This window comes from Pholis gunnellus, assembly GCF_910591455.1.
Source record: "Pholis gunnellus genome assembly, chromosome: 4".
Lineage (NCBI taxonomy): Eukaryota > Metazoa > Chordata > Actinopteri > Perciformes > Pholidae > Pholis > Pholis gunnellus.
This window is the reverse complement of record NC_136530.1, coordinates 20908190-20921837: the sequence shown is the minus strand read 5'-3', so window position 1 is coordinate 20921837 and position 13648 is coordinate 20908190. Positions and strand designations below refer to the sequence as shown.

The 13648-nt window shown below is 41.7% G+C and overlaps 2 protein-coding genes across 5 annotated transcripts; both read right to left on the bottom strand.

Moving 5' to 3' along the window:
- Positions 1–1803: 1803 nt before the first annotated feature.
- LOC306695022 (chymotrypsin-like elastase family member 3B) lies at positions 1804–5064 on the bottom strand (the record flags this gene model as incomplete). The annotated part of the gene is made up of 8 exons (XM_079158120.1): positions 1804–1913; positions 2364–2516; positions 2613–2755; positions 3481–3617; positions 3953–4078; positions 4175–4272; positions 4578–4666; positions 5025–5064. The coding sequence occupies 8 exons, from the start codon at positions 5062–5064 to the stop codon at positions 1896–1898; spliced, it is 804 nt and encodes a 267-aa protein (XP_079014246.1). The 3' UTR covers positions 1804–1895.
- Positions 5065–6187: 1123 nt separating this feature from the next.
- On the bottom strand, positions 6188–11988 carry LOC306695120 (alanine aminotransferase 2-like). Of its 4 annotated transcripts, none has more exons than XM_079158268.1 (12): positions 11963–11988; positions 11465–11565; positions 10554–10643; positions 10331–10439; positions 10104–10240; positions 9390–9633; positions 9247–9326; positions 9023–9159; positions 8089–8260; positions 7657–7812; positions 7261–7373; positions 6188–6554 (listed from the first exon to the last, which is right to left on the bottom strand). In XM_079158268.1, the coding sequence occupies exons 2-12, from the start codon at positions 11561–11563 to the stop codon at positions 6464–6466; spliced, it is 1428 nt and encodes a 475-aa protein (XP_079014394.1). In that variant the 5' UTR covers positions 11564–11565; positions 11963–11988; the 3' UTR covers positions 6188–6463. The 4 variants fall into 4 exon arrangements, with proteins under 4 accessions (XP_079014394.1, XP_079014392.1, XP_079014393.1 ...); XM_079158266.1 differs by lacking the exon at positions 11963–11988 and adding an exon at positions 11823–11954; XM_079158267.1 differs by lacking the exon at positions 11963–11988 and adding an exon at positions 11734–11938 and having other exon boundaries at positions 11465–11585.
- Between the last annotated feature and the right edge of the window lie 1660 nt (positions 11989–13648).

The window sequence follows — 13648 nt, the reverse complement described above, 5'->3', positions numbered from 1 at the left end:
CTATTTTGTCAGGGACACAGATGTTTTGCATTGGAGCTTAATACTGCAATGCCTCTATGTATGGAGCTCATTGTTCTATTAGTCTGATTTCGCTCTGTGTGTCTGAAGAAAGGATGTGACTGAAAGCTCATATGTAATAAACCAATAAGGTCAAATAAAGACCTTACTGTGTAAAGAACGCTCGTCTACTTGAAGCTACTTCTTCTTCTACAAAATCACATCATGTGTAACAGACTTTTTTTGCCTTCACTAGAAATGAAGGCAAAGGTTCACAAATGTACTGAATCGCGCTCGACCCACTGTAAAAAACACTCCAACAGCAAAGGCTAAAAGTTAAATGTTTATTTCTCAACCGGCGTTTTGTAGTTACCCAATCATCGGAGCAAATTAACCTGCGTTATACCTCCCATATGTTCACTGTCCCTGCTCTCATGTTTCTGTGGAATTGAACCTCATTTTATTTCCTGCCTTGGTTTTCTCTCCTGCAAAGCAGCTGATTTTGCGATTCTGTGAAGCCGTAGAAATAATGCTGTGGTTTCCCTCGGCCTCCTGCAGTGGAGCAACCAGAGCTGAGCGGTGGAGGCTGGATGGAGACGGGGGAGGGTGGAGGCGGGAGTAGATTGTGGGGCTTTGCTTTTGAGGAATGAGCACCTCTCTCTCTCTCTCTCTCTCTCTCTCTCTCTCTCTCTCTCTCTCTCTCTCTCTCTCTCTCTCTCTCTCTCTCTCTCTCTCTCTCTCTCTCTCTCTCTCTCTCTCTCGAGCAACTGGGGTGGAATAATTACATAGCATGTGCAAAATTGAACTCCAGTCATTGTGAAGGGATAGAAAGAGTGATGAAGAGAGAAATGAAGCAGTGGGCAAAAAGGAAAGATGGCCGCCCGTTCCTCTGGGTAACACAGAGCCCTGCACAGCAGTTATCCCGTTATTTACAGTCGAGGATTTAATGCATCGTTCAGTAATGAGCAGCCAGCCAATGGCCTGTGATCTGAAGCACACTTATTCACTCGCTGGGCTGAACTCCAGGTGGCTAAAGGCTAGAGGAGTCCCCCCCACATGGAAACCTGGGGGGGACTCCTCCTTTTACTATATTCTTTTGTACTCGAGTCATATATTACATTGTCCGGTGTGTGTGTGTGTAGGTGTGTTAGTGTGTGTGTGTGTGTGTGTGTGTGTGTGTGGGGGGGGGGTATATATATATATTTTGCCTCGCTCTAAATTTCAAATCCAGATGATCATTGTATGCCATTGTATACCTGCCTGAGGTTTCTCTACACACTGAAAAAAGTACACAAATCTGAATGACATACACTGTTTCTCTTTGTGTTCCTGGCACATGCAAGTCCATAATAGTGTTGCTTCCTCCTCTCTCATCAGGAAACAAAGCCAGCATCGAGCTACCACTGACACCTTGTGGTCACCCACTGAAAATACACCAACTCCAGTTCCAACAGTACTCTGCACTGCCCCAGAGTTAAAGCTCCACCAGTTAAAGACGTCAGAGACTGTATCCAGGTGTTTGAGAGTACTAGACCTACAGCATATGTGAAAAAGAGTTGTCTAAAGCCGTTTGTCCCTCCAGAGGGAGCTGTGTGAAGTCTGATAACTGTCCTCAGCAGTCCCTACCACGTCCAAAACAACAAGGATGAGGAAAAAACTGTTGAAGTTATTAAGAGTGCAATGCTTAATCTGTACAGGTAACAACATATTTTGGAAATGCTGCATAACCTGTGCCGTTCAAATACAAATTCAAACTTCAAAATACCTCTGCCATTTATATTTCATAGATTGACACCAACACATTAATATTGAGTTTTGAGTATGCTTTAAGCTTAAATATCAACTTTCCATCATGAACAAAATACACTGCTTAGAATAAATTAAAAGGCCCCAGGTCTTCAGTGCAGCAGCATAGTCTGAAAGATAAGAAAGAAAAATAAAGTAAAAAAACAAACAGACAAGCTTGCCTCTGCAAGTCCACAAATCCCCACAAACAATAGCAACACTCTATGTTGATTAATAAATATTGCTTCTGCTAACTTCCCAATGATGTGCTCACTCACCTCGGGCTCTATACTTAAGTCATCTAGGATCTACCTCTGGAGCTCATTTTCAAATCAATATAAAGTTGTTAAATTGCATTTATCTTAAGTTAAGTTTCGGACTAGCAGGACTTTTTATTTTTTATTTAATTCTTTGCATAAGCCCAAAAATTAACTTTCCAAATAAAGGACTATATATTTGAAAGAACATTGTTCATCTCTAGTAGAGGCTGTTCTTGAGGTTCATGGTGACCAAACACTTTGAAACACGTCTCTGTAAGTGACATACGTCACAACTGTGCTTTTTCTCTGAAGGAAACTCACGTCACTGATCCACTCGGTGAAGGAAGAGGTGCGAGTGAACACTGTGGGCTTCCTGTCGGTGTTGCATTTTCGATTGGCGACGAAGCTGTTCACGCCCTGCACGTACCACCTGCCATCGCCGCCCCTGCAGTTCAGAGGGCCTCCTGAATCGCCCTGAGGAGACAGGCAGAAGACAAGTGCATGGCATCAGACTGACAAAGAGCGAATCTGCGGTTGTTATCGCGTTGGGATGAAGGGAGCGGTGCATACATGGCAGCCAGAGCGAATGTCACCGCCAGCGCAGATCATTGTGGGTTTCACATTGCTCGACCACCAGCCTTTGCTGCTGCAGATGCTGTGGCTGACCACAGGGAGGAGAGCCTGCTGGAGCTTGGAGGCAATGGGACCCCCATCTGCAGGTAGAAAGATTAAAAAAAAACGCAGAGCATCGTCAGGTGGTGTCACATGACGCTTGAGGAGACGCCATCACATTAGCTTCATGGTTCTAAAGTGACTTTTTAATGCTGAGATGACAGGAAGTCAACAAAATAAAATAAAACGTCCTCCGCACATCATCAGAACTTTTATAGTTTCAATATTGTTACGGTGTTAATTATTTGTGATCTTCGCGTGTATCCCTCTGCAAAAAAACTATTAATCCCAATTCCCAAAATGTCCAACTATTCCTTTAAAGCGTCCCACGATAATATTGCACGACAATTACTCTCTAATATAATCAATATAATTAGTATAAGCCCAGACGCCAAGCTCATTAATGGTAACCTTCCCAATAGCAGCTACTTTGGGGACAAATGTGTTTTATTTGAATTGAATAATTTTATGGGGAGAAAGGAGAAAGTATTGAATTTAATTTTTTTTGAATATTTTTTTTGCCAAAAAGTTATTGTGCTGTTGGCTTTGTGGTTTCTGTAAATCCTGCTTTTACGAGACCATGCCCAGAGGCCCACTATCTCATAACAATGTCAACATGATCGCAAATCAGATCCCACATCTGCCATCTTACGTTTCCGTTTAACTTCAGACCACTTCTCATTCATTCCTGCACTGCTGAGCTGTCTCGTGCTTGGAGTCACACCGTCGCATTGAATCAGTGTGTCGCCACATTTCAAACACTCACTGTCCATTCTTCCCCAGCCAGTGACGTAGCAAGGGTCGTCGTGGGGAGCGACCTCTCCGCTCACCGGCACACAGGGGAGCTGCACCTTGTCGTTGAGAACGACAGGCGAGGACAGTTTGATCATCGCAATGTCATTACTGAACACAGTAAACAACAACAAAATCATGTTGGAAATCATGGAAAGAAAGAACTCCAAAATGTGATCCAGAAATAAATATCATAGACTTGAAACCTTTTTCCCCAAACACAGGAAAGGGAAATGTCTCAAATGAACAGCTCAATAAGTTATATTATGCATTTTAGAACCGTTACAAGCCAACCAACCATCTGCCCCAAGGCCAACAAATCTGCAGCTTTAAATGGGTGATAGAAATGTCACTGTCCTGGTGTAAAACTATATGCTGCACAGCTATTTGTTTTTATTCGAAACATAAGTTGAAAACTGCTGTATAGAGGAGATGTATTCACTCACCCACAAGACACGCATTTATCATTCCAGCCAGGGTGAACCACGAACTTCTCCACACTTCTAATCTGCTCATAGCCCTCCTCTTTGGTGAGGTCATACTCGCCCATTACCACGCGGTAGGTGTGCGATCTGACACACAGATAGACAGATATGTGTGTAAAGACAAACTTTAGATGTAACCGTCATCTGACATCATGAGATGAAATAGAGTAAACTGTGATTCACCCGATGCAGTGACCAGCAGTCATGACCCAGTTGGGAGCGAGCAGGGTGCCTCCGCAGGTTTGATGGTACGTTGAGCCGCTGAGATACTGCAGAGAGATCTGAGAATAGAGCAGCAGAGTCAGACACTGCAGTGGTGGAAAGAAACTAAATACATTAACTCAAGTACTGTACTTAAGTACAAGTTTGAGACACGTTAAAATTGACATGAAGAATATGCAAAATGTATTGTTTAATATGCAATGATGAAGATTAAACCAGTGGTCTCAAACCGTTTGGCTTGTAACCTCTTATAAAAGAAGACAGCAGTGCTCCTTGATGTCTGTGAGTTCTCAGCAGTTCCACCAAGTAACTTGCTCCCTAAACCTCTCACAATGTTTACTTTTAACGATTAATATTAACTCACCTGCCAGGGCCAGCTGTAGGGTCGAGCATCTTTCCCGTTCACAACACGGCCCACAGAGGGCTCATAGGTGGGTGTGCCACACCCGTGAGCTGCGCCACAGAAAGAACTGGATGTTACAAAGCCTGATACAACTCTGCTCTGATACTTAAAGCTGTAACACCGTCTGTAACTCCAATTATGACCTCAGCACTATGCACAGTTCTCTGTGATTGGGTCGCTTTTTCTGTGCCAACTTTAGGGGGGAAACAAATTGTTGTTTGCTCCAGCAAGTTTCATATTGAAAGGTATTGTTGTGGTGTGAAAGATGTCAGCTTTCTGACCAACACATTGTTTTCATGGGATATAATGAGGATAAGACAAATACAGAACAACTTTAGACTAATCCTTTGACTCTAACCCTGAAAGAAGAAGAGATGCCCCTCTTCATATCAGACAGACGAGACTTACCGCAGGTAGCGAGCAGCAGGACAAGCGCCAGTGTCATCATGATTGCTCAGAGTGGACTGTCAGTGTGTCGTATGGCTTTTATAATCTCAAAATGAAATACTTATCAGACAAAAGTACACACACGCACAGTTCAGTCTTTGACCTGGGAATCTGTGTTCCCTGCAGCATCTGTTTCACTCGTCCTTACGTAATCCCTCCAGAGCCAGAAGTTTATGCAACTTCATTACTTAATTAATCCACTACATCTCAGACACAAATATTGTACGTTTTACTCGTTTTACACTACATTTATTTTAGTTACTTTTCACAAATATTTTTTTAATTCTCTTTCTGTCCAGTGAAAACCATATATCCCAAAATGTGGCAATTTGAATGCAAATGCCATTTATGAGTTGAGCAAATTCTCCTTTCTTCTTAAGCTAAATGAACTATTTGAAAAGCCTCTTGGATCAGCTGGGAAATGCAACGTCACAACTGAAAACAGGGCTGTTTTTCTGCGCTCATGAAAAGTTGACTTTTTAGAGATGCAAGGTTTTCACAGGAGAGCGAACACTACAAACATACGATGATCCTGTAGAATATGATGTATGCTGTAGATTAAACTACTTTAAGTTCATCTTGCTGACAATACTTACATACTTTCACTGGAGTAAGGTTCTGAATGCAGGACTTTTATTTGAAATATTTTCACAGTGTGGTATTAGTAGTTACCGCAGTTTCATGAAGCGTCGCAGAGCTACTGTGGCCTTCAGGTAACGTAAAAAAGTGAAAGGATCTCTCTAGGGCCAGTGTTTAGTTTGTCTGTTCTGGGCTACTGAAGAAACATGGCGGACTCTGTGAAGAGGACCCCCTCCCTGCGTAGATATGAAGGGCTACCACAACCACAACGACTCTTAGTTTCAGGAGATTATACACTAATGAAAACATAAAGTATTATATTATTTTTCTGCTATAGATCCCCCGAAATTATACATACTGTCCCTGTAAATCGGAATACTTCCACCTAGTTATGTCTGATATACTGCGTGTTAGTAGTACTACATTTTGTTGTTTGGTTAAATCTTGTGTTTTGTTATGGATGTGAAGCATTGTAGGCCTTGGGACGCAAGACGCAAACATATATTGATAATAAAGTGAAATCAAATGAAATCAAACCTCATAAATACTTCAAAGATCCTTTATTGATTTCGTCGGTTGCACTCCAATTTTAGTTTGTTCGTTAATAAGATGCTAACGGCTGCAGAAGTCTTTGGAAAACTCAAAAAGCGTCATTGGATGGCTTGAATCTTCTATTTCACAAGTTGTTATTATTTAGTATCAATATTTATTTTATTCTTTGCAGGACAAGTTATTCATTTGACTGACTGTTAATTTAAAAGATTTGCAAGAAACCCATGCTTTGGTGTTTTTCTCCAAAGTCTGTGTCCTTGACACCTCCATCAGGGAAATGTGTCCAGCAGGCGCAGGTGGAAAGAACAAAGTCTTTCCAAGATCTCCTCCAGGGTGGCAGGAGGAGCCAAAACACACAGCCTGTGAGGGAGAAGTACCACACAAAACAGAGTATTAACATATGCATGTGTCAGAAGGCAGACACTACTTCGGTACTTTAAGGACATCAGTCTTGACACACACACACACACACACACACACACACACACACACACATACACACAGCCAAGTTATTTTGTTTTAAAATGTAATGTCTTAAAATAAGCAGCAGCAAATTTACTCTGTTTTACGTCAACCATGGCATACTGTTTTTCTGAACTTTTGTTTGTTAACACTATTTCACAATTGTAACCTCACCATAAGAAAATAGAAATAAAATAAATGAATACAAAAGATAAAGATCCTGGGGCAGAGTGAGGGTATAAAATGATCTACATTTTCATTGTGAAGTCAGTTGATCCTGGAACAACTGGGTTTGCTTGTAATCTGTGTGATACAAATAAAGCTACGTGGAGTGAAGAAGATCCAATCTCTCTTGTGTTCTGTGGGTGTTTGTTACTGAGGTCCTGATAGTGAGATCCTGTGGTGTCTCAGCATTAGTCAGATAGCAGCAATTATGGAATAGGTTTTAATAATAAGTCATATAATCAATGACGCTAATAATCACAAATCAATCACATTCCTAAAATGTCCTTGTTTACAAACTTTCAAACTAAAAATTCAGTGTCCTCTCTTTTAAAAAAAAACTGAAATAACTCCCACTCACACATGCTGCTGTTTTTCTTACCTGATGTGGTAGTTTGGATCTTCTTGCCCATTCTCACAGCCGGCACCCAAACACACACCTTCCTCCTCCAGTAACCTTTGACAGTAAAGCACATCTGGCTCCACTCCTAACATCTGAGGTTAAAAACAGTGCCTCCATTCAAATTACTGCTACAATTACTGCTTTTCCATGCTTAATATGGGATCTTATGCACAACATTGGTTCATATTAAATTATGTTTCCTTTTACCAGTGATAACTGTGACTTTAGAAATAAAGAATGAAATAAATCATCAATTGTTTTGCTTTTTTAATCAGTATATTGCCTGTTTCTTAACACATATTACTTATGTAAACAACGTCAGAAAACATTTAAGAATTTAAAGATTTAAAGCATTATTTTGTTATCTTTACTCACCTTAGCCTCGTTTAACATCTTAGGTGGTAAATTCAGACAGGGATAGAGAAAGACGCCTCCCATCGCTGGTTGGCAGTTCATCCCTGGTAGATCATTAAGGAACTCACAAGCACGCTGGGCATTCTGGGATAGAGTCCTCTGAGAGTGAAGAATCTCCTTCAGTTGAGAAAAAAAGGACAAGCTAGGCCTGGGTGGTCCCCAAAAGAAAACTCCATTGACAGTAACTCAAAGTTGCATTAATTCATATTTAACAACAACTCCATTGAAAGGAGTATTTTAACCCAACTTTTTCAGTCCCCCACAGCTCAGTACAGAGCGTCTTGGCACCTTTCTGCTCATTTTCCCCCGCAGCTTTACTGACATTCATTGTACACTGGCTGCTCAGCAGCAAACAGACAAAGTTAGTGACTAGCTGGTGAACATATTGTATACCTGTGAGTACGTTTCATAGGAAGGATCTCCAGGAGTGGGTGGATTGACCATGACCTCAAGAGCAAGCTGTGGTATAACTGCAGGGCTGGAAGTGGCCTGCATATCTTTTAAATGCTTTTTCACTGCTGGGTCCATGTTAATTACCTCCTGATAGCCTCCTCTCAGACCAGACCTAAACACATGAATGAGTACAATGAGTACAATGGCTCTACAGTCACCTGACCTCATTGACACCAGGCATTAAGGTAGGCATAAAATGTCTTAGTTTATGTTGACTTTCTTGATTTATAGGCCTCAACCAGACTTTGATGTTTCCATAATCTTAACCGGTTGATTTGGCTAAACACAACCGTATAATCAGTAACCATGCTTTAGTTACAACCAAGGTATATGTATTACATGGAAAACAAATGAATGTTCACTCAACCTTCTTTAACATATTGAGAAAAAAAGTGTTGTATAATAATATATGTCATTTTTAGGTGACAAGGTTAGTCATTTTCTTCCTTATTCTCTCCCTTTTCTTATTAGTAATTAAGAGTAATCCAGCTTTGTAAAGCGTGGTTAGCACCAAATTTTTTGTTTAAGTTGGTACAGTTCAACTTGCAAGGCACTGTGTTCACCTTAATCCACCAAGAGCAACTCTGTCTGTTCCTATCCAAACACGCCTCTGACAGTCAATTTGAGTTCAGCCTGAAAAAACGTTCAAACATTTTTTGGGGGATCTAAGTATAGCAAAGGCTAGACCCATCGGTGACCCCAACACAGCCAATGTAGTGTCACATCGGCCCAGTCGCCTGGAAAAAATGTGACATTGTGCGTTTGTGCAAACCACAGATGTGATGTAGTATATCGAGCGACCGTTGTTGAAAGTTACCCATGGAGTACAGTAGAGGGCTTAGCCTGAGCGAGTTAGAACATCAGTGATACTCACTCTCCCATCAAGGCACTGGATAAAGAGTGGAAAGATATCAACTCCACTGTCTCTGAGTACTCTTTCCCCATGTCAAACAGGACTCTCTTGTAGGAAATGAACTCTTTCTCCAGTCCATACACACTGTCCTGGTACACCTAGAAGGTTCAAGAAGACATGAAAAAAGGGGAGCTTGTTTTTGAACAACTTTTAGATCTCAGTTTCCTCGTGTAGCTTGCAATCACCTCATCAGCCAACAAAACGAGGCCCTCGGTTGCAGCAAATCGAATCACTTCCTCTATTGTTTTCCTGTCTTGCACATGACCTATAGAAGGAGAAATAATAATGAGTATGAGAGATTATAGTGGCTGCTGTGTGTGTAGTTTACCTGTGGGGTTTCCTGGGTTGCTGATGTAAATGGCTCTGGGTTCGCAGAGCTCCCTTGCGTTCTTCAAAGCTCGATGCAGCTCGTCCAGGTCTACAGCCCAGCCTCGGTCCTTCATCAGCTGGTATGGCACCAGAGTCAACCCGTTGTCATCCAGCAGCGCTGGCAGGGTGTGTCGGCAGGGCATCGGGGTCAAAACGCCTGTCTGAGTCTTCCCCTCCTCACTGGCCATCAGGTGCAAAATCATCTAACAAGATGAATAAGAATACAATAAGGAACATGCAAAAATGTATGCTTTTATTCCACATTGGTGGTACTTTCTTGCATTGAGGATAAGAGTGTTCAACTTACTTTGTTTACTTTTACTGTGTCCATTAATATTTAAATGAATATTCTGACTTTTCATGTAGTAGTGCCATCATTAGATCGTAATTGAAATTGATCCAATATCTTTGTTTGATAAAATACCTGCAAAGCTAACTATATTCCCCTGGACCAGCTGTATTTTGCATTTAATGCTAATTAGCACATGCTAACACACTAAACTAAGATTGTGAACATAGCAAACATCGGCATATAGGCATTGCCATTGTGAGGATGTTCGCATGCTGACGGTAGCATGGCTGTAGACTCAGTTCCTAAACTGATGTAATGGACAATCCAGAGGTGTGTTACACCGTTACTAATCCTACTCCAAACAATAGTTTTTCTTCGTACCATCAAAGACTTCTGGGAACCGTTAGAGAAGATTATATCCTCTGGGTGTGAACTCACTCCACCATCTCGCCTCATGATGAACTCTGCAACACTTTTGAGGACATATGGTATCCCACAGGAGGTTGTAGAGTATGAGCCTGGCATCCACAAAGTAGATCAGCGATTAAAGCAGAGGTGCCAGTCAAAGGGACAAATGTTTTCAACAAACAAATATTATTCATTCTCACCCACACTCCCTCCATGGCAGACCCCCAGAAGCTGCTGTGCCCTCTGCTTGACATCCAGAGGAAGGCTTTCGTCTTTGAGGAGCTCGGGGTAAATACACACCGCCAAGACCTGGGATGATAGACATTCTCAGTTTGTAGCTGTCACACTGATTCCCTTGAGGGTCAGGAAAGCAGGTACAGCAAGTATATACACACACGCGCCGGTAAATAATAAAACACGAACCTGCCGAGCAAATGAGATGGGTGCCATCCCTGCCCTGTGGGGATCCCCTGAACTGACATCAATCACCTGCCGGAAGGATTTCTGCCCTCCCTGAAAAAAAACAGTATGGGTCACATTCAAATTCAGGCTAACCCAGCAACGGGAGGTCAGTGACTGTTGTGCTGACATCTTTACAGAGACCTGGGTTGGGACGAGTGGAGACAGACTCTGTGTTTACATCAATGATGCTTGGAACATTGTCGAAGTTGATGGACAATATTTCCCTGATGTTTAATTTCTAATGTTAAAATGCCGGCCATAATATCAGCCTAGAAAATTGTTTTGGTGCTGCTGTTATCATTTCTCCTGATACGAATAAAAAAAAAAAATGCAAGACAGGATCCACTATTGTCTTTGTTTTGTCCTGATTGTCTTGTGTAGCATTAATGGACTAGCCCACAACTGTATTTCATTGCGCAACCGTGTGTTGCAGAATGACAATAAATGATCCAACTTTTTACCTTGAAAGTCCACAAAGCAGCCTTTAGGATAATTAATGAAGGAGTTGATGGTAGTATTGGCTGACATCACTTAAAGGTATAGCATGCAGCATTTTATTTAAAAAAAACAATGTATAGACTCATACAAAAAGAATCCCTCTCAATCATCACAGATGACCCATTAAAAGTGTGGCGTGGCTGTAGGTCTTTTCACACTGCAACAATAATCCAATAATACAACATGTATAGAATATACGTGTTATGTGCTTTTACATGGAAATGTTGCTAAAGAAAGGATATGAATTTGTCTTCCACCACTGCTGATTCGTTAGAGACACAAACACACCCTTTTTCTGCAACCTTTTTCTTGAAAAATAACTTTTCTTTTGATTGAATGTGATTAGTTCAAGGTGTATCACGCCGTTGATTTACCTGTTTAATCTCCTCTCTGATGCGTGCAGCAAGACTCTGCAGGCTCGTTGGGGCTCTGATCCGGCGCACCGTGGGGTTAACCTCCTGCACGGAACTCATCTCTGTCGAGACACCACAGGATCTATTAGGACATTAACGAACACTCACATAACACAAGAGATTGGATTTTCTTCAGTTCACGCAGATTTATTTGCATCACAAAGTATACAAGTAAACCGAGCTGTCCGGAGTCAACTAACTTCACAATAGAATTGTTCATTACTTTATACCTCCATTCTACCCTAAGTCTCCCCCTCTTCGGAGATGTCCTCCTCCTCCTCTGAACTTTCACCGAGACAAGTTACACTGTGTAGGCTACCTCGGTCATAACAGAGCGTTTTATGATCAACCACCGTCTCCTTCCCAACTCGTCTTCTCCTGATTTCGCCTCTGGCCGCCCGTCACAGCGACCGGCTCCCGTTCTTGCACTGCGTTAGAAATCTTGCACTACTTGTTTACCCAGATAGCAATTGACTCCAGGGCGGATCCACCCTCAGACCGACAGGTCCGCCGTACTGTCGCACCCGGTTCGGCCATGCGCGCCGGATACGCCCCGCCTACCGATCGCGCACAGTTAAACAGTGGATTCGCTGCGGACAGCGGGCGGATCCGCACATCGAACGCATTTTCCCCAGTTCAAATACTGCAGGCAGCTAACAGGCAGCTACCATTAGGACCCAGGGTAATAAAATGGGGTGGGACGCTCACCTGGGGCATTTCCTCCCGAACGCAGACAACCCTGAGCGAGCAGCTGATCAACCACGAGGCCAGCCTTTGTTTGGTCACTGATTTATAAGTTCTCTTTCTTTCCTTTATGAAATATGTTTCAAAACATGATTTTTAGAGTGAAATTGTAGAAACATGATGTATTCTTTTTAGGTCATAGCATTAAATCGAAGGTGTGTGAGATAATGGTTAAACATGTGTTATCTGCTAGTGTAGAAAGGTAGAGAATCACGTTTACATTGTTCTATCAAATGTTTGTGTAAGGTTCCTTTTTGTATAGGGTATTGTTTCTTTTTAGTGTTAAACAAAGACACTAGAGGAGCCAACCACTGTTTCACCATGCTTATTAGATCAGCATGGTGAGCACTATTTTAAACAATTGTTTAAAAATTAAAACACACTATATGTAATTTAAATGAAATGACGGCCATTTTCTGTTCCTCGTGTGTGTATGGGGGGGGGGGGGGGGGGGGGGGGGGGGTGATGGTAAAGTTGCATGCAGATCTTTTTGTGTTTGAGTCACCTTAGCATGCTGTGCGTAGGTACATTTGATTTGGCAGTAGTTTAGTCATTATTTGCCTCCATATTCTGTGACAAATTCCTCTATTTCCGCCTAACTCTACACTGACTTCCCTGATGGTGCAGTTTTGCCCCATGTTTGTTTCTTCTGCTGTTCGGTTGTTTTGATTTATGCAGTCTTTTAAGACATGCATTGTCAATTAAATGTATATTTTCTGTAGCAGTCTCTATTTCCAGTTTATTTTGGGTCTATTGTGGATTTATTTGGCAATTTACACGTTTGCACTGTCATCCTCAGAGCTTTAACTTGGCTGAAAGGAGGCAACAGACGCGTCAACGCTGTCGATCCGTTATATCTACAGACGGACATTTTAGGTAAGGAACTTTAATACACAGTTGTTTGAAGGAGCTAAAACTAATAGAAGTGTCTGGGTGGTATACAGTTCACCCACTGCAACAAGGCTTATTCCCTAGGAGAATGATGGTATTTATGGTTGTATTAGTTGTAGCTCTTGTGTTCTACTGTGAGCAGTTAAAATTGACGCTATAGTTTTTACTTGGTGGGTGTTAATGTGAAATAAGGGTCAGAGACTGACAAAAACTGACCGACTGAATCACCATAATCACTGCAATCTATGTGACACTGGATAAAACATTGACTAAGTTGTCTTCAATGTGTACAACAAGCCTATTATTGATGTTTAATCATTACATTTTTACAGTATACCTGATGTTTTCACACACTAATTCACATACTCCTGCCTATAGAGGATTTTTGAGTAGTTGCTGAATTGTTTTCAGAAGTTCTTGGAACACAAAGTTATATTTCTGTGACTGACTCCGTTTGTTTCTTTCAGGATGTTTCACTTGATAGAGTTCAACAAAACAGTAGCAGTGGTG

Bases quoted from the DNA above. Each gene is read 5' to 3' on its own strand.
- LOC306695120 (XM_079158268.1), bottom strand. From the start codon at position 11,563: ATGAGTTCCGTGCAGGAGGTTAACCCCACGGTGCGCCGGATCAGAGCC. The intron at 10,644-11,464 runs GTAAATCAACGG...GTTTTTTTTCAG, and splicing joins TCAGAGAGGAGATTAAACAG to GGAGGGCAGAAATCCTTCCG. The intron at 9,634-10,103 runs GTACGAAGAAAA...TCATCTTGTTAG, and splicing joins GTTCCCAGAAGTCTTTGATG to ATGATTTTGCACCTGATGGC.